General features: G+C 36.5%; 2 protein-coding genes across 5 annotated transcripts; one reads left to right on the forward strand and one right to left on the reverse strand.

The window, feature by feature from the left end:
- Positions 1 to 4,592: 4,592 nt before the first annotated feature.
- Positions 4,593 to 6,601, reverse strand: LOC143448355 (uncharacterized). 2 transcript variants are annotated; one of them, XM_076948058.1, is made up of 5 exons: positions 6,454 to 6,601; positions 5,591 to 5,640; positions 5,296 to 5,406; positions 4,975 to 5,109; positions 4,593 to 4,882 (listed from the first exon to the last, which is right to left on the reverse strand). In XM_076948058.1, the coding sequence occupies exons 1-5, from the start codon at positions 6,507 to 6,509 to the stop codon at positions 4,608 to 4,610; spliced, it is 627 nt and encodes a 208-aa protein (XP_076804173.1). In that variant the 5' UTR covers positions 6,510 to 6,601; the 3' UTR covers positions 4,593 to 4,607. The 2 variants fall into 2 exon arrangements, with proteins under 2 accessions (XP_076804173.1, XP_076804172.1); XM_076948057.1 differs by having other exon boundaries at positions 5,296 to 5,409.
- Positions 6,602 to 8,295: 1,694 nt separating this feature from the next.
- Positions 8,296 to 19,610, forward strand: LOC143448352 (spliceosome associated factor 3, U4/U6 recycling protein-like). Of its 3 annotated transcripts, none has more exons than XM_076948053.1 (24): positions 8,297 to 8,684; positions 11,391 to 11,516; positions 11,669 to 11,774; positions 11,919 to 11,989; positions 12,179 to 12,292; positions 12,417 to 12,522; positions 12,613 to 12,749; positions 12,970 to 13,131; positions 13,269 to 13,400; positions 13,524 to 13,629; positions 13,706 to 13,795; positions 13,961 to 14,135; positions 14,830 to 15,028; positions 15,283 to 15,412; positions 15,578 to 15,652; positions 15,752 to 15,859; positions 16,012 to 16,071; positions 16,215 to 16,312; positions 16,407 to 16,538; positions 16,625 to 16,690; positions 16,813 to 16,965; positions 18,635 to 18,727; positions 18,825 to 18,916; positions 18,978 to 19,610. In XM_076948053.1, exons 1-24 carry the CDS (start codon positions 8,580 to 8,582, stop codon positions 19,153 to 19,155), a joined length of 2,814 nt encoding a protein of 937 aa, XP_076804168.1. In that variant the 5' UTR covers positions 8,297 to 8,579; the 3' UTR covers positions 19,156 to 19,610. The 3 variants fall into 3 exon arrangements, with proteins under 3 accessions (XP_076804169.1, XP_076804168.1, XP_076804167.1); XM_076948052.1 differs by having other exon boundaries at positions 8,299 to 8,684; positions 13,703 to 13,795; XM_076948054.1 differs by lacking the exon at positions 15,578 to 15,652 and having other exon boundaries at positions 8,296 to 8,684; positions 13,703 to 13,795.
- Positions 19,611 to 19,674: the final 64 nt, after the last annotated feature.

A 19,674-nucleotide genomic window follows, 5' to 3' on the forward strand; every position in this document is an offset into this window, starting at 1 on the left:
TTCCACACTTGCACGCACGATTTCTCGTTGAAAACTGCCATACTTTCCGATCTGTTGCATTTCCCATGAGTGACATTAAAGATCTTCGGTGTGACCAACAGCTGGTAAATTAATTCTTTTGTCAACCAAGGTTTCGCAAACCCATTCGAGTGAGCTTCGTCAGGTGAAATAACAATTAAAAAATTATGCAAATGCAAGTTCACTTTACTCTTGTTTAGACAAAAAAGAGCACATAGTTTTTTTTTCTAAAGAGATTGCATTCCCATTACGTCTTTGGTATGGGCCTATTTGCCGGACTGCAGAGTAAGGCAGTTTCCGTCAAGATCTCAGGAGAGTAAAAGCAAAAGTCTGGGTACAAGATACAGCCGGTGTGAAACACAACTCGTTGCCCAAGACTTCGAGCACGTCCATGCAGTGTTTGTGGTAGGCAAGGTACAGCCTTTTATACTAGATAACTAAGAATAAAGTATATAGGCTGTGTCTCCTTCTTTTACTCAGTTTTAGAGAGATTGCTTTTCTTTTGTTGTGCAATACTGTTTCGGCCAAAAACATCGCACATTGAAGGGAATTCACCTGCATGACTTTCAGTGGATTTATCTGCGGTTTGGTTTAACAAATTTTCACAACTTTTGTATTATCAAAAATTTATAGTAGCCTATTACCAGTAGCCTAAAACCTCACACTAAAAAGTTTGCTATGAGCATCACTTCAATTTCAATTAATTCATCAGCAAGTAGCCTATGCTGCAGCAACCACATTTGCCTAACCACATATTTTAAACAAAGTTGGTTTATTTTGGCAGAGTAATTACGCTTATTTGATCGTATGTAGACCATGCAGCCTGTTGTTAAAGATAGCCTAGGCGATTAAGTTAGGAGAATGAGTACATAAAAAGTTGATTTTAGCTGCGGTATTTAAAATTTTATCACAGTTAGATTAGAACAGTAGCATGTGATTTGAGGTTACTAGGCTATGTTGTAACATTAAATTAGGTTAACAACGAACTGTGAAAAGTAGCTTTGAAAGCACAAATTTTTTTTCAGTAAAATAGCGGTTGCGTTATTTTGGCAATACTGGGGCTAGGCTATCTATATGTACACCTATTTTGGAGGTCTAGTATACAAGTGCACCAGCAGATGCCGTCACAATTTGAGTATCTGGGGTCTAGTATATACAAAGACATCCTGTGGTTGTGGACTTGTATATTACTGTACTAGGCTAGTCTAAACCCCATTTAGGAACACGGTTAAATGTTAAGCTATCTACATTTCAAGCGTAACTTGATAAAATGGTGCGATAAAGCAAGCCTATAAGCTAGGTCTCGGGCTCGGGCTCTATACGCTAGGCTAGAAGTACGCTTTGCCTACTCGTGTGTGACGGTGACTCCGTGACACGAATTACAAGATTTACTGGACTTCCAGCATCCACAAGGTGACGCTCAAACATGCTCAACTGGATTGAAAAAATTACCGCGGATCAAAAGATAAAGATAATAATTAATACATAACAGGTGGTAGATAACACGCATATGGAGAATCTATAAGAATGGGTTAACCAAGGGTAGCATCAAGAGTGTTTGGGCGTGATGAAAGAGTAGCTTACGCCCCGGTTCTAACTTTCTTGAATAATACCCCGTCGGCTGCTTATCGTTACGATTCAAAGAAACTATAGTCTTGTTGAATATTTCTGAATGATATCGTTTATTTTTTGTCATTAACTATGAAGACCAAAAATGTGGTGCTAACCGTTAAAAGTAGGGACTAGCCTAAAGTAGGTTTCTTCGTACTTTGAACCCCTGCCACGAATGATGCCGTATGACATATGGTTGACTTTTTGTGCGCATTCATAGTTGGTATGGTATAAGTATAACATTAGGCTAGCTAGACTATACCGTTTTCGTAGCACAATTCACAATATTTTTCTTTGGACTGAGAAAAGTGTTTTCAAGACGAAGTTTTCACGACGAAGTCGGCGATTATTCTTTGCCTTTCGAACCACCACGGCTAACGAACTTTTCTTTTATGCAAGTTCCGAATTAGGCCTACATATTTTTTTGTATACCTATAGGTTTTTTGTCATAATTATGTTACCCGAATTCGGAACTGTTCACCAGAACCACTGGACAAAAGCGAGCGTCGGTCTTGCTTAAACGGTAGGGCTATTGTTTTTCTTAGGCTATAGCGTATTAGGTTGAGTTCGTTGTAGTCAAGAGCCACTAAAGTCCACATATGTTTATTTTGGTGGTCGTTCATCTCAACCCCTATCAACTCAACCTCGGTCAATTCAACCTCGCTAATGCAAACTTGCGGTATGCGAATGCGATTGGTTTTCGAAAATGCTCCGGAGTGAACATCTTTTTAAAAGCTAAAAAGAACGTGAGCGGAAGTAGAAGCGCACTCTTATATGGGAGATCAAAATTACGATTGATGCTCTTTTTTCATTGACGAGTGAAAGCGTGAGTGACCTTATTTTTAAAAGAGCAGTTGCCAAGCACTGAGTTTTGTCAGAGTTGTAAAATTTTCCGTGAGTGCTTTTTCTTTTCATGTTTTTGTTTTTCTTTGTTGTTTTCTTGCGCCGTACGTAAGCTAAATGTTTGATATGTAGTTAATCGAAATCTGGTAGTGATGGTGCTGTACTGAACATATATATATATGATATGATTTGGTTTTAGTACAATAATCGATTGATGTAAATCAGCGCTTTTCAACCGGCTGGCTACAAAGCCTGCCAAAAGTTTTCAGTACCAAAACGAATTCCGTGAAATGAGCCATTGTGTTTACCTTGAGGTTATTGCAAACGCAATTTAGAAATAGGTTTTTAATTCAACTGCATTCTGTGACCGAAATACATACAATCAGTTGAGTGAAATTTAGTCAACTAGTGAATTTAAAAAAATGTGAGTAGAAATGACTGAGAGTTAATAGAGGTTGAGCGGCAATGATTCAGATTTTAGGTGATTCAGTGTTACCGATTATTGTAAATCTCTGCGTTTTATTTCTTTGCCACAAAAGAAGTCATATTTTTGCTTCGATTATTACAACGTTCAAGTGAAATGACGTTTCCCGATTACACCTACTGCGAGAGTTTGACGTGTTTACCTAAATAAGAGAACATCTTTCTTATTTAGTGTGTTGTCATTGAATGTGTGTAGGTGACATAACTTGACACCAGAAGCACTGGTTATTTTGCCGGGTTTGAACATAAACTCGACATATAGGCTTGTAGCGGCCGTTGGGTGTTTTGTTTGTTTGTCGCTGGCTGGCGCCCTCGCGGTGCTCCCAGCACATGTTTATTTAAGCACTGTTAGTTCGTTTTGCTGCCTCTTTTTCATTTTGCACTGTCTGAGCGCAGGACATCAGTTCGATTAAAGACTTGAAGTAAGAAGGTCGTGCTTGTTTTTCCTTTAATATATGAGCGAAGGTAACAGACAACTGAGTAGCAGCCTTCTGTGACAAGGAGTCAGCAACAGTCAACAACGCAGCATCGTAACAGCAACACAACAACGTACAAGCGCTACCTTCGCCATAGGCTTACTGTATCTTTCTTGAAAACTCACACATTCTTTGTGCTTAACCAGCTATGTATATAATTCGGACCATTCAAGTTTTGTGAAGTTTTTAGAAGCACTAGTTGTTTTGTACGCACAATATGATGAAAATTAATCATACTGTTACCAAGTTGAAAACAGTTGTCGAGAAACCTCTGACTGATGGAAATTGACCAAAACCAGACCCACTTTTCAGTTGTCTGTGCTTGAGTTGACATGAAACCGTTTCTACCAATACAAGGTCATGATCATAGCAAGGTCCATATTAATTTGATTTACTCAATTTTATTAAACTACAGACAGACTGGAAAACCAATAGGGCAATAGGCTAACTACTCCGCCACCGATCCAACATACATACGAGTTTGAACTATTAGAGGTTATACATAAACTTAACTGCTTAACAATTAAACTTTATCTAGGTAATTTTTAAGATTTTATATTGTAAAACTTACGTAACATAAATTGTTGGTTGTGGCGAAGCAGTTCATTTTGAAATTTAATGTAATGGCAGTTCAAATAATCTAAAATTCTAAATCCTTTACCGCAATCTAGATCTACTGTAGGCTTCCATACGTGATACAGGTATTTTAAGTCGCCATAAAGAAACAATAAAAATTTGCCAACTTATTTTGAATGACGGATTAATACGCTACGGTACTTGATATAACAAACTTAAGTTAAGACGGTTCTGGAGTACAATAAAAATTTCAACGAAGTGCATAGTTTTGTTGTCGGCAAAGTTTGCGTGGTGAACGGGATTGCCTTGACTCTATTCATGCTGTTTGTTTTCGTTGTTAGAATGTTATTACGTGTAGTCTAAACAACTCGAATTCTAGCAAAAAGCTAGCTCATTTAAATTAAACTTTGCTATACATTGTAATCACTACCGGTAACATCAGTAAGTACTAAGTAGTTCAACATTTCCTTACTACATCACGCCACGAACTTTGTTCTCAATGCAGCTTTTCATTCTGGTTCAAAACAAAGTAACCTTTCATGGGCCATTCTGCATACTTACATGCCACTTACAGCAAAGCAGTAGTCAACATTCCTATTTTTATTCTGGTTCAATATCAAAATTGAACAAAAATTTTGTTTGACCTTGTTGTCTTTCATCTGCAATTTTTCTATTAATACCACGATTTCTTTCATTATTATCAGTATTTTTCTCTGATGGATCTTCAAAAAGTTTTTCTTGTAAATCATCAATAGAAGAATTTCTTCTTCCACTTCCCGTAGAAGACATTGAGTGCATGGAAGATTGCTTTAAAAATGTGCCGGTTATATCTTCAACATTTGAGATTTTCAAAGCTTGCATTTGCTTCATCATAGCTAGTTGAACATAAAACATTTCCAATCAAAAGTACAATGACTGCTTTTTTTGAACTGCAACATTATTTCAAAAACAGGTATTACCACCTTACCTTCATGCCATTTTCTTTCTTCTGCTTCTATCTTTTTTCTATAATCACCAAACATCTGTCGCATAGCTTGGCGCTTCTTCACTAATGGCGCTTTGCTTGAAGTTAAGATTCTAATCACGCGCTCACACTCTTGGACTGCAAGAAAAGAGTATATAGTATAAATTAGATGTTGAAAATTCAGGATTAATTTAAATTACCCAATAAGACAAGTAGCTTTTTTTAAACTTCAACCAAATTGCTACAACATTCATGACATAATATTTTTAATTGCATCCCGTTTTAAAGTCACTAATTCAAAATACGTATATTTTCAAATACAACCCTGTTGTTTGCTTGGGTTTTTGGTAAACATTCCCATCCGTAATTGTTCTATACACCAGTTGACTTCCTTATGAAAGTCTTCTCGGATTTGATCATTCATGCCACCATTTTCTTCTTTTGAAGTAAAAAAATTGAAGAGGTTATTCTTCAGCATAATGTACTGGTTAAGTATGTATACATAAACTGATATACTTCAAAATATCTGTGAACTAGAAATCAACAGAAGCACCTTCCCTCTGCCAAGTTTTTAATAGATAAAAGAAATGATGAACTGGACTTTTGAACTGAGCCTTACTTGTTTTTGGTGCAGATGGAATTTCAGTACGTTGTTCTGAAGACCTTGAGCTAAAAACAAAAATATTCTCGAGATAACATACTGAACCTCTAAAACACTTGAACTTTAAGCAAAATGATAACTTCTAGCTTTTAATTTTGTTGTATCATGTTGTTTATACATGTTTTGTTATTTACATAACCAGTATGAGTATTGCATGGATTAAAATGATAAGATATCTTAGAAGCAGTATATGAACAGGAAGAAGTAGCAAATCCCAAAGGAATTAATACGTGCAAGGTAATGTACAATGAAGTGTTATAAACATGATACATAGCATTGCCACCAAACCCTAAACATAGTTGGATCAATAAAAGAAAAAAGGTAAAATTAACTGCAAAACAGTTATGTGTTAACACACAAACAACGACGAAAAAAGAAAACAGATAAATGTTGGTTGCATGTTTCCAGGTAGAAAAACACGTAATAATGACAAATTCTGCATAATTGCAAGTTATCCTAAGTTATCAATATACAAATGGTTGGCAGAAGAAAACTCCATCCCAGAGACCTGAAAAGGATTTCTGTAGCCAGGAGAAAGCATAAGGAAAAAAGTTGGGGCCTTCAGATACACAAAAAAATCTCAAGCAGAGAAAAAAACAAATTTAAAAAAAGATTATAAAAGCGAAAGCATGCCTCACTGACTGAAATCAACAAGATTAGTGTATATAGGGATGAAGTCATGACAACAACAATTTATACAAATTATTGAAGTAAATTTTACTTTCATGAAAATAGTTTTTTTCAGAAAACGCGGCATAAACTAAGACAGACGAGACTTAACTGGGGTTAGTAGTAGTAACTAGTACTTAGTAGTAACTTACCTGTTAGTTGTAGGTTTAACCTGTGTAGCATGTTTTCCCTTTCTTACATTAGGCATTTTATGATTTTTAAGTAATCTTTAGTTTTTTTTTAAATTTTTGCCTTATACTAAAATCTAGCTTCATTTAAAAACAAACTTTTAATAGCTTAAAAAGCTAAATAAAATCTAAAAATCTGCACATTCAGTACCAAAATAACACTGCAAACGTTTTCTTAAAACAGCAGTCTTAACAGTTAGTTTTAAATCAGCAACAGCTAGTTGTAACTCAGTAGTTGTCGGCTCATTGGTGGAGCAGTAAAAGCACAGGGTCTCACACCCACCAATGCAGTGGTAATGCCCTTGAGCAATACATAAATGATGCTTTGCTTCTGTTCACTGGACCTGGTAAACAGTCCAAAATAAATTCAGGCAATAAAGATCAAATAACAAATAAAGTGTGTTTGTCTATTGGAACTTTCACAAAGACAAGCTCGACAACCAGGGCTCGAGATATGGTAATCGTAGCCGAGTTTAAGTCGTGCAACAACTTTCCTCACTCCAACCCCAATCAAAAAGTATGGCAGTTTTCAATAAGAACTCGTACGTGGATAGACGCAAATTTTGGCATGATGACGTGCACTGCTGAAGCCTCAATTCTTTGTCTATTTATTATAAATTGGCGTTTAGTTATTTATTTATTCTTTATTTACATATTTGTTAGTAATCGGTGTAAAAGTGAAAAAGTTTGGTGTGCACGTTGATGAATCTCGTGTGTGCAGCTGCCACGCTTTCCATTTTCCATGATGGACTCTAAGGGTAAAGATTGTGATACTGATAGCCTGATGATGGCAATACATACAAACTATAAATAGTACCATGGCATACCATGAATTGAATCCATGATATTCTGCTAAGATAATATGGTACTAATCACTTAATCAGTAAAGGCAACGTCTATATTTTATCCGCAACCAGGCAACTGGTTTTGCAAATTAGTACAAAAGCTATTTGAGCAAGCGATATTATGATAAAATGGATAACAAAAGTACAAAAATATAATTTAACAGCGACCTTAAACGGCAGCCGTACACGGTAAAACCGTAGTATATCTATAAAATGTAACATATATATCAGGGGTGGCCAGACCTGCTTCATGCTCGAGCCGCATATAACAAATTCCAGTTTTAAAAGAGCCACAACACAAAACAATAAAAAACACGAATTTATTCACTTACAACGAAGTGCAGCTATATTGATAAACATTAGTGCTGCGTGGTGATACTATGAGTCTCCACCTGGGCTTCACCAACTCTTTTTGCAATTTACAATTATTAGTATAACCGTAACCAAGACTTAAAACTAGGTCAGCCCTGACGTACAGCTTCAATCTGACAATTTACTTAACTACAGTGTACAAGTTAGCACACTTCTGTACAATAATGTACTTTTTGGAGTGTAATCTGATTATTACTAACCATGAGTCCATTGTTACTACGTGTGATAGAACGCATTGTTTCATAATCTGATCAAACAACTCGTCTAGACCGGGAAAATGCATGTCTAATTCAACAATGTTAATTCATTAAAGAGCCGCATGCGGCTCGAGAGCCGCAGTTTGGCCACCCCTGATATATATAAAACTTATCTTTTAACTGTAGTAGATCTAAAACAAACACTTTGGCAACAACCGGATTTATTTTAGGGATTTCCCCCAACAAAGTACTGTTTCCGTTTTATTTGGCAATAAAATCAAGCGAAAAGTCTAAACTATATATATCAGCTAAAGTACCTTAGGCTAACAAAAATCTGAAAACAGTTTGTGATAGCTAAATATAGTTTTGTAAAGAAAATAGTTAGTTTCGATATGGTAGATAAGATAATTGTTATATCTAAATTTAAAGTTTATGATCATCCGAAGGTTAACTTTATGGCGCGGATGGAGGCAATACTTTGGCAGGTTCGATTTCAAAGTAATCACGTTTGACTATTTGGTTTGCGGAGTCGTAAGCTAGGACTGCTGCAGTAGCACGGTTTTTGCATTTTTGTATCAACACGTAGAACGGTAGAACGCTGTTCAATTTCCGACAAACCTAAAAACGGTCATTCGGAAAAGTTTTCAATCGATCAACTCGAGAGCTTGTGGAAAATATGGCTAACAGTTCAGATGATGACGCTGAACTTTCGGACGAAAGCATGGAAGACGACAAGGAAGAAGCTATTAACCAGGCGGAAATTGCAAAATTAGATGAAAAAGTAAGTAAATTGCTTTTCGACCCTGCAGCTAAAGTTTTATTGTTTCACATATCACACAAAAGAATGTTCGAAGTAAGATAACATTTCATCACACGATTCCCACATGCCTGCCTGCATTCCTTACTTTTTGAAGAAGTTAGGCTACATAAGGTCTGTCAGGGTTTTTCAACCAACGGTCACGAGCAGAGGCCTCTGTAGTGAGCTATAATGTACTAGCAGGAGAAGACGAGGCAAAGCAGGGCATAGCGGGACACTCCAAGTTTTGTGCTTGCTGTGCAAAATTAGTGGCGCGAAGGCTGCTGCTCACGCAGTAATTAAGTAAAAAGTGTTTTGCGATCAACAATCTCCTTACTTTTATTGATGAGCAGAAGCCATGGATTTTGAAGGTCACTATAAGGGGGCGACGAACCAGAGATAGAAAGACTAGAATAAGGTTTTAGGAGACTTGACTTGTGTTTTAGTACTTAAACAAATTATTTCAAATCGTTGTAAAATCGGTTTTTATAGTTGTGCAAGAATATATTCAAAAATTACTACACTGTTTACTTACTTTACTTCTATTGAATGTGCAAAAGTGCCAGAGATGGATAAAATCCTTTTTATGCTTGTATTTACAGTATGAGTATTCAGAAAGTCAATTAGTATCAACCTAAAACGGAAAATAAATCGTGAATGTTGACTTTTTTGTGACTTGGCATGTGTTAAGACTTGGATTTGGACTTGACTTGATAAACGTTACTGACTTGACTTGGTAAAGTAATTTGAATGACTCGACTTGGCTAGGACTTGCGCCATTCTTGACTTGACTTTTGTCACAACCATTAAAACTTGTTTTCATCACTACCACGGACCATGAAAGGTTGAGAACCACTTGTCTAGCCTATTATGCTATGTAGTTATTATCGCGTATTATTGAGTGTTCTTGTGCACTTAATAAACAAAAAATCAGAAAAACTTGACTTAAAATTATCTCTGGTGTGCAACTTTGTGAAATAGATTATATAAGTTACAACTAATAAGGCCATTCGAACAGAACTTTTTATCAGAGAAGATTTGCCATCCAGAGCAGGGCTCCTTAAACTTTTTGGCTGTGCGACCCCATTTTAGAAAACTAAATTTCGTATGTACGTTAATGACAGTAAAACAATAAACGTCCAATTACAAATCTCAAGTGGTAATTTTGTCTCTGGCAAAATCCTACAAGTGCTCACAATCCACCGAATTACAGTAATTGCAGCCTACAGTAATAAAAGAATGTCGTGATGTCTGAAACAGTAACGTGAATAAAAAATTATCAAAAAACAATTCAATTTATGAAAATGAAATTGGTTTCACGACCCCAAAATTACGTTTTGCGACTCCATACGACCAACAGTTAGAGAAGCCTTGATCCAGAGGGTGGTATCCAATATCTAGTATTTTGTATGTGTCTGTAAGTTTTTGGAAGGTCAAATGTTTAACTGTTTACAAGAAATCTACATCTGCTATGGACTACAGTAGCACTTTTTGTCTATTACTTTATCCTTGTCTTTTGACAGGCAATTCATTGATGGCATTAACTTAACGCTAGAAAGATCAGCGGTCATTTTTGACCACTTTATAGTTTTCTTATTACGGCCTCGTCTGTTAAAATTGGGTCTTGGTCACCCTGTGAGTTTTCCTAACTTAGCTGGTGGTGACAGGAAACTCAAGAAATTAAAGGGACCAAATTTTCAGAACGAGATCATTAAAGCAATGTACCTAAAAAGACCAGTGGTCAAAATTGAACACTGCGTGCTTTTTTTGTTGTCATTTCCTGTGCCAGGCAACCAGATGTTATCAAAACAATGCGAGCGAGATAGAAGATTACTGTTTTACTACCTTTTGTCTCAAAAGTTTACTTTATTATGTCATAATGAGGTCTGTCAGAAAACATCTGCTCGTTTCTTTCATTAGTAAAGTAGCATGACAAGCTGCATATCTGATTATCTGAAGCAAGCTGGGTATCTCATGCACTCAAAACCATCAACCGATAAGTTAGTACATTTCTGCTATTAAAAGTCGTTTTATAGCCGCAAACAGATACACAGTCAAAATCGACCGCAGCGGTCTTTTTAGGTAGGGAAAATTTGTGGTCTTTCTAGTGTTAAACAACACTAAAAGAAAATTAATTGCATCAAGAATTGCATAGTAGATATGCTTGATAGCTAAGAGTGAAGTGGTGATAAACCATTGTGCAAAGCAAGCGCATCACTTCATGAGTTCATCATTGCCTATGGTGAGAAGTGTGGCACCCACGCGCTCGAGAATCAGCAACAAGTATGCCAAACTTTTTTATCTTCACGCCGATTTATAACAAATAAACAAAGAATTAAAGCTTCAATACAGGCATTCACACCAAAGTTTGTGTCTTGCATGCACAATTTTTCATCGAAAACTGGCATGCTTTTTAGTATGGATCATTGCCATGTTAAGATTGTACGCCGACTTAACTAATTCCCAGAATGAAGATTCCAATGCCATAATTATTATGTTTGTGTTAGTTGTGTGCTGCAATGGTTTACGCTTACAACTCTATCTTCCTTGATCAATAGTCACTCCTGTCCCCTAATATAAAAACTGTTTTACTGTGAATGATTGAGAAAAGGTAGAAACGTTTTTGAACAATAGTTACTAAAAGCATTATAAGAATTTTCATCAAGTTTTAAAAAATCTTTCAATTCTCAGATTGCTAATGCTCCATACAACTACCAAGCTCATGTGGATCGTATTGCTCTGTTACGCACGTGTGGGGAATTTGAGAAACTTGGCAATGCAAGGAGATCTATGGCAAAGGTTTTTCCACTGACTCAGGTAGTATTAAACGTACTACTTTGTTACTAGTACTCAGTCATTTCATAGCAAGGTTTCTATGACTGTAAAATACCTGGTTAGATTTTAACAATGTGGAATTGTCAGTTTCTCATATCTATTTGTAATGCTCGGACTATTTGCAAATAAAACAGACCCTATGGTTAAGTTGGTTAGAAGATGAGCAGAAATTTGCGGAGACTGAAGAGGAACATGAGCAGATTGAAGAACTTTTTGAAAGAGCAGTCAAAGATTATTTGTGTTAGTACCTAGGTTATTCGGTGATCCTGACGTTACTATTTTTTTCCCTTGGCATTGTATAGTTTCTGCTCTAGTGTTTTCGTTCCAATCAATTAAAGGGAAACTTTATGTTTTTAAACTTACGGAAGGTTTTTATTTACATAGGTCCTGAAGTTTGGCTTGAATATGCGCAGTATTCTATTCGATATGTTAAAGAAAAAGATGGTATTGAAAAGGTAACTGTTTATTTTCTGTCTTTCTTTCATTCAGCGGTATTTAATGGCTCAATAACGCTAAATTATTGTTTCTAATCATGTATTTGAATTATTACGTAAATTGTTTCTCTGCTACATTTTTGGTCATAAGTGTGCTTATAAAACTATATTTTAGTCAAAAATTTGAAGTATATAATTCTTGTGTCTCAGATTCGTAGCATTATGGAGCGTGCACTGTCAGCTGTTGGATTGCATGTCGTACAAGGTTCTCATCTGTGGGAAGCATATCGTGAAATTGAAAATGCCATTCTAATGACCTTGCAGGTAATTTTTGAGTCTGTTACCAAATATTCAATTTACAAATGTCTGCATGCTTTTGCTGCTGAAATTTTTTTGGAAGCTGAATGTTAATCAACTTTGCCAAGTTTTCCTTTGATTTTTGCTGCAGCCTGCCCCTGGATCTATTTGTACACCGGAACAGAATGATCAGATTAATCATCTTGTAGAAAGGATAGGGACCCTATTTTCCCGTCAACTTGCTGTACCGTTGATGAGTAAAAATTACAATTTTTTACATGGCATATGCAAAGTAATATTTGATATCTAAACAATGAATTTTTGTAATTTTTTTGTTATGATCATAGACATGGAATCAACAATGACAGAATACATAGATTGGTACAAATCCTCACAGGATGGGGAAATACCAACATCTATGCAAAGGTCGTATGAAAAAGCACTCAAAATATTGGAAGAAATGAAACCATTGGAGGAAGCTCTGGTGAATAAAACTGTTCTTGCTTGGTTTCCTTTTACTTTTTCTCATTCACTTATGCAATGGGAAGTATGAATATTAATTTGATGTTGCCATTTTGAATGATGTTTCGTTTTGATTTACAGCCAATTCATTTTTTGCTACCCAATGTACATTCATACTGGTAGGCAATATTGGCATGGCTTGAAAAAATCCCCTGATATTTTGACTGTTACTGTTTGAATAGGAATCTGCAGATGATGACACCAAGAAGTTAGAGGCATATCAAGCATGCATTGCATTTGAGAAAAAGTCAAATGACCCTGCAAGAATACAATGTATCTATGAACGAGCAATTGCTGATAACTGTCTGAACTCTGAGCTATGGGTCCAGTATCTCACCTATTTGGTAAGTGTTGATATTTTAGTTGTGTTTTGTGATATTGAAATATTAATCCAGATAGATGTATGAATCATGTTTTGTACTTCTGTTACATTTGATTGTGCATCACAAGTGAGTGTCCATTTTATAATGATGTGTTGCAGGTCAGAACATTGAAAAGCAGCCCAATTGTGGTTTCGGTGCATGATAGATCTGTAAGAAATTGTCCTTGGACATCAGAATTGTGGAGGATGTACCTTCATGCTTTGGAAAGACATGGTGCCCCTCATGAAAAGGTTATTTGTGCTTCAGTTTTGAGATTTACTTGAACAGATAAAGTGTTAATACTTGTTTTAATGACAGTGATGCACTGTTATGTAAAACATTGAAAAATATTTTTGGTGTTCTTTTTTCAATAGCTTGAATCTGTTTTGGAAGAAGCATTAGCTGCTGGGTTTTCTTCGCCTGGGGATTATTCCTTTCTTTGGCAGACTTGGTGTGATCAGGCCCGAAGATGCTATTGTGGTATCTGCGTTATTTTTCAAAACTTTAATTTGAAGTTTTATTTTTGCATTTTATTGTGTTTTGTATTATTCAGCAGGAGATGATAAAGACAAAGATGAATTGGCAAGATTATTACGGAATGCTTTTGACAGAGCCACTTCACACCTGCTGAATACAGTTTATACAGGTGCGTTCTGTTTTGTTGTAAGAATTTTTTTTTGTTACATCCTGCATAGTAGTGATACATTGTTCCAGATGCTGGTTGGACTTTGTTTAAACTATGATTTTAGATAAATCTGGTCAATATTTGTAAGCAAGTAACTAACTAACTAAGATTCATTGCAATCTGTAGCTTTCGGTGAAACTGGTGATCCTGATTATTCTTTGTGGTGTTACTGGGCACGCTGTGAAGCTCAGTATCTTGACAACATGTTGAAAGCACGGCAGATTATGGATCAGGTGATGCAGGACAATGCTGAAGCTCGCAGAAACTGGAAGATCTGGCTGGAATATTTCCAACTGGAAAGGTAACACTGGAAACTGTTTAATATATGGTGACTTATATTTGTAAATAGCTTATTTAGCAGGGTTTCTTGACATGAGTTCGGTGGGAGCACGACATATGGCCGCGGGAAAGTGGCCGCGAACAAACTCACCGGGGTCAACTGAACGTGACGTAAATTGACCGCAGACAAACTGACTGTGACATAAACTGGCCGGCGATCAAATTAACCGGCGACAAATTGGCCGTCAAAAGGTCAAAATTTTAAACTCGGTAGTATATGATATGTAAAGTAAATATTTGTTTGTAACTATTTCCTTTGTTTTTAACAAAATTGTTTTTTATTTCAATACACATTGAAACGTTTATTGAAATAAACAGAAGTGACTAGATAGTGAATTAGAATTTTGACCTTTTGACGGCCAATTTGTCGTCGGTTAATTTGATCGCCGGCCAATTTATCGACGGTTAATTTGATCGCCGGCCAGTTTATGTCACAGTCAGTTTGTCTGCGGTCAATTTACGTCACGTTCAGTTGACCCCGGTGAGTTTGTTCGCGGCCACTTTCCCGCGGCCATATGTCGTGGAACCGAGTTCGGTGAGCCAACTAACAAAAACAGTGACGGTTTTAAAACAGTATGTTGGAGAATGCTTGTAGTTACACACACCACTTTCTGATTTCTACATTTGTGATTGAACTTTATTCTTTGATTGCAAAGGCTTCATGGAGATATAGAACACGCACGAAGTGTGCTGCGTCATGCTGCTCAGTCCAGTGCAGCTGACGATGGCAGTGCTGAGTCAGCATGTTTGTATTTAATCCAGTTTGAAAGAGAGAACGGAACCCTTGATGAGCTGGATGACGCAATGAAAAAAGTGGAATCAAGGTTGTCTAAAGTGCAGAAACGAAAAGAGAAGGTAATTTGCAAAGTTTCAAACTCTTGAAATAAATTTTCTTCATTCTTGAATGCTTTTTCACATGGAAAAATCATAAATTTATTATTTAATTACATAGAGTCGTCTTATGTCTGTCGTTGCTTATTGTTGTTCATCAACCATTGCCATTCACTGTAGAGATTATGTATTAAACCTTTTGCTATATACATGTATTTTTTGTTAATGTAGAAACAATTGTAACTATATTGTAGTTGTTGCTGCGTTTATATTAACAGGTTGCAATGCAGATTGAAGAAAAGAAAAAACGATGGGAACAAAATGGCCAATTTCAGAAGAAATGGAACAAGCAAGACTGGAATGTGAAAAGTGAAAAATCTCCCAACAAGCGCAAAATCAATAAAAATGGTAAATTTAATCATGAAACATTCTTTGCATTCTCATGTACATTCCATGCTCACATCTGCTTACAGCAGACGCCTGGAACACTAATTCATTGCATATATAAGTGGTTGTCATTGGTAATTCGGTGGTACCTGTGTTTGGAAAAACCTGAATATGATTACTTTTAAGCTGCTGATCATCCTGTTCCAGAAAAGAAGGCAAGAATGGAAACGAGAAAAGAAGATAGCTTTAAAGCGCCTTCGAGTTGGTTTTACTAAGATATATTGTGTATATCAGCAGACGTAAACCAGTCAAATATCGAATTTTACTTTGATTGATATTCAAAGGACCATTTTGTTTCAGGTCTTCCAATTAGGTTTGTTAAACCAGCTTCAAAAACTGAAGAAGATTTGCCAAAGACGAAGGTCAAGCCTCCATTTGGACCACCACCTGGATTTAAACCGAGTACCGGTATGCAATCGTAATGCTAAGCAATAATAATCTGTTTTTAAAATTAAGTGTTTTAGTAAAAATATTTGTTTACTGATTTCTCTGGTATATTCACGTTTTGGTTGTGTACAAACCAAAAATAAAATTTTGTATTGCGTTTTTTCGAACAACAGAAGAGGAACCTTTCGCGCCGCCCACAGCTCAAGCTTCAACATCATCAGAACCAAAACATGGTAAAATTGGATGTGCGTCGTACCAAGTTACCGTTAGCATTGGGTTGGATATAATGTATATGATATCACTGGTAGCATTGTAGGAAGATAGTGGTTGAAGGACGCATACGTTCTGGATAAGTTGAAAACAAATGTATTTTAAGATGATAGGCTAGAAAGGACGCCGGAAACTGAGGCGCGTACCGTTTTTGTAAGCAACATCGGCTACGAGGTAGAATCGGTAGAAGATAAACTAAGAAAGGTAAGAGTTACATTTACAGCAAAATGGAACCGACGGGCTTACTTTCAGGTACTTGATTCTACTTTTTAGGAAAATATTTATAATTGCTATGCAGATTTTTTCTCCCTGTGGAACGGTGTCTGCCATTCGTCTTGTCCGAAGCAACAAAGGAAATTTTCGAGGTTTTGCGTATGTAGAATTTCAAGACAAATTAGTCGTACAAAAAGCTCTAGAATTGGATCGACAGGTTAGCCCTTGTCTATATATGATTTTGCCTTGCCACTTAGAGAAGTAATAAAAATAATTTTTCAAGCGCCCTGCATTTTTAACTAGCTCTTGGAGGGACGACCACTGTTTGTATCTCCAAACGTGGACAAGACAAAACAACCAGATTTTAAGGTAGATTTCCAACGACTGTATTTTTAAAGGCTAATATTAACATTGATTCATACTATAACTATATTAGCGTCACGTCTAAAAAAGTGTACACACAGCAATCTCGATTTCTTCATCATTCTCAGGTATTCAAATATGAAACGGGCATGGAGCGGCACAAGCTATTTGTGTCTGGTCTCTCCTTTAAAACAAGTGAGGAGAAAGTTCGTGAAGTTTTCTCTGCTCATGGCCTTCTTAAGACTGTGCGAATTGTGACAGCTCGCAATGGAAAATCAAAGGTGAAACAAATTTGCAGATCCCTGATAAAATAATAACTGATTGATAATAATATTCTTGCGGAATATTCATTTTTTTCTTTCTTTGGTCATTCTAACAGTTTAGGGTAAAGATCAAAAACCTAACTTAAGATTTTTGAGTGGTGATCGCGACTTGTCGTAATTTCTGAGTCGCCAGTTTTCATGACATGATAACGTGTTTTGAATGCGTAAGTCGAATACAGCATGAATTTCATTAAGAAAATGTCAAACCCTAAACATTTTGAAATAAATAGTTGTCTTCCAGGAGAAGCTATTTGCATGTATTTAAAACTAGATTTGTGTTATCTGGTTGTTTCTAGCCAAACTGGTCTATCCGAAACAGTTAGGAATTAAACCTTCGCTGGAGTAAAAGGTTTGGGCCAATAGGGCGTTAAGAACATAAATATATGTAGGCCTAAACCAGGGGTGTCAAACTCAGACACTACAGGGGCCAAAACTCAAAACTTATTTAACGCCGCGGGCCGTAAGGATAAAAGTTGATTGAACGTTTCGTGACAAGAGTACATGAATTGGAAACAGGCAGCGATACAACACCAAATTTTTGATGTTTTTGACGATTTTTGACAGGGCTATTTTTGATTATTCTTGTCTTACATCATTATGTTTCATTCATCTCCTAGCAAAAGCATTAACGAATTAAGAAACAATAAAGAAAAAAGCAGCCTAAATTACGAGCGTTGGAATAGATCGATTTATTCTATTGTATGATGGGGCAACTGCTGTATTGCTGTATTGTGCGATTTGTTATAATCTTGTTCTTGCTTGAAAAAAGTAAATTATACTGTACAATGATCTCGTGGGCCGGAAATAGTTCATTGTATAAAATAACATTGCTGGCCAAGTTTTATTGTAAAGCCCGGATGTGGCCCGCGGGCCGGGAGTTTGACACGTATGGCCTAAACGAATTTTCCTTTATCCGTAGGCCAATTTCAATCTTACCATGTTGAAAGTGTGCTTTGCCTTACTTGGTCTATATACATGGGATAGCTTTCTTTTCTACAAAACTATTAAAAGGCCTTCTATTTCGGGTTTATCTTGAAATATAGAATAGAGACATAACTCAGTGCCTTGCCCATAATTTTACAAGAATGAACGCCAAATCTATTTAAACAAGAATATGGGATATTTTACCATCGGCCTTCAGATATACGACATCTTACCGGAAGCCTGGAGGCATCACACTCTCCCAAAGTTACCGTTCCAAATAACGAACCAATGTGCTTCATAATATTGTCAGTTACGGAAGAAAACCGTAAACTTATCGTCATTTAGCACGCATTATGTTTCGAACAGTTACATAAAATTCCCCAGTTACGTCGTGTTTATCAATTTAGTTTGTTTGCGATGGTTATCACACGTCTTTGGTTAGGATTGTCGGCATCACTCCCAAGCACGATCAATTTCTTAGAATGTGCGCTAAATGTGCGAGCTGGTCAAAGACGTAACTCAGCTAATTTGCGCATTGAGTTTCGTTTTTGTCCTCTCTCAAGTTTGACTACAGATGACCACTCAGGAGATACGCTTAAGACTTATGTCTTAACTCGTGTTGGTTGGGTTTTTGAGTTCCATTCTTTATTCTAGAAATTATATTTATTTAAATAAGCAAGCAATTAAGATATCAATTTTACAGGGCTTGGCTTATATTGAATATGAAAATGAATCTGACGCCTCTCAAGCGTTGATAAAAACCGATCAATTAGAAGTGGACGGATTCCAGATTAAGGTTGGTCACCGATGGTTTTGTTTAAATTTATCTCATCATCATGTATACTTGAAAACTATTGTAAATACGTGTTTGTTTATTCTATTCACGGATTCAGGTTGCCATCAGTAACCCTCCTGCTCGCAAACGACCGAGCGAGGATAAAAGAAGAGTTTTAGGGGGAGGTGATCGGACACAAGTGGCTGGAAGGTACGAAATGGAATCCATTAAAAAGTTCATCCACGTTTTATCTTTAATTTTCTGCCAATAGGGGTCGGGGTAGAACCCAGCTTAGTATGGTACCGCGAGCTCTTCAAAAGTCCGGATCGAAGAAAGACGATGTTGGAGCCGGAATCGGAAGGGAAGATGCATGTGATAAAGATCTTCCGGGTGAAAAGAAGACGCAAATGAGTAACAAAGACTTTTCCAGTCTCTTTTCAAGGAACTGATCTTGTTTCAAGATAAATTAACAATAAAAAGATACGGATTTTGTCCGCAGATTAGTTTCGGAACCATTGACATTGTGTACCACGGTGCGATTTTGTTTCTTAATTTTGCCGAAATGTGTGTCCGTTTGAGTTTTTATCGTAACTGCCATTATTTTAAAAATATTTTATACATAAACCGCCGTGTAAACTTTCATTGGTCATTTTAACGTTACAGCGTAAGCTTAATTAACGTTAATTGTGCATTTTATCATAGGTTGCCTCAGCAGTTATACTTTTAAATTTCATGTGTTAATTTTTGTATTCTTCTTGCTTGGTATGTGCTGCTCATTCTGCAAATCAGCCCTGCGTTACAATTTTACATCATCTTTCAAACTCTCACTCCTGGGTATGGTATAGTCACTATAGTAGGACATCGTGTGCCTAACTCGAATTCAATAAATATGAGTTATAGCGGACGCCTTGAACAAACAAACAAGTACTTCAATGATGTTTAAACGGACTTGGTAAACGTTTGGGCAG

This window comes from Clavelina lepadiformis, chromosome 3, assembly GCF_947623445.1.
Source record: "Clavelina lepadiformis chromosome 3, kaClaLepa1.1, whole genome shotgun sequence".
Taxonomy (NCBI): Eukaryota; Metazoa; Chordata; class Ascidiacea; order Aplousobranchia; family Clavelinidae; genus Clavelina; species Clavelina lepadiformis.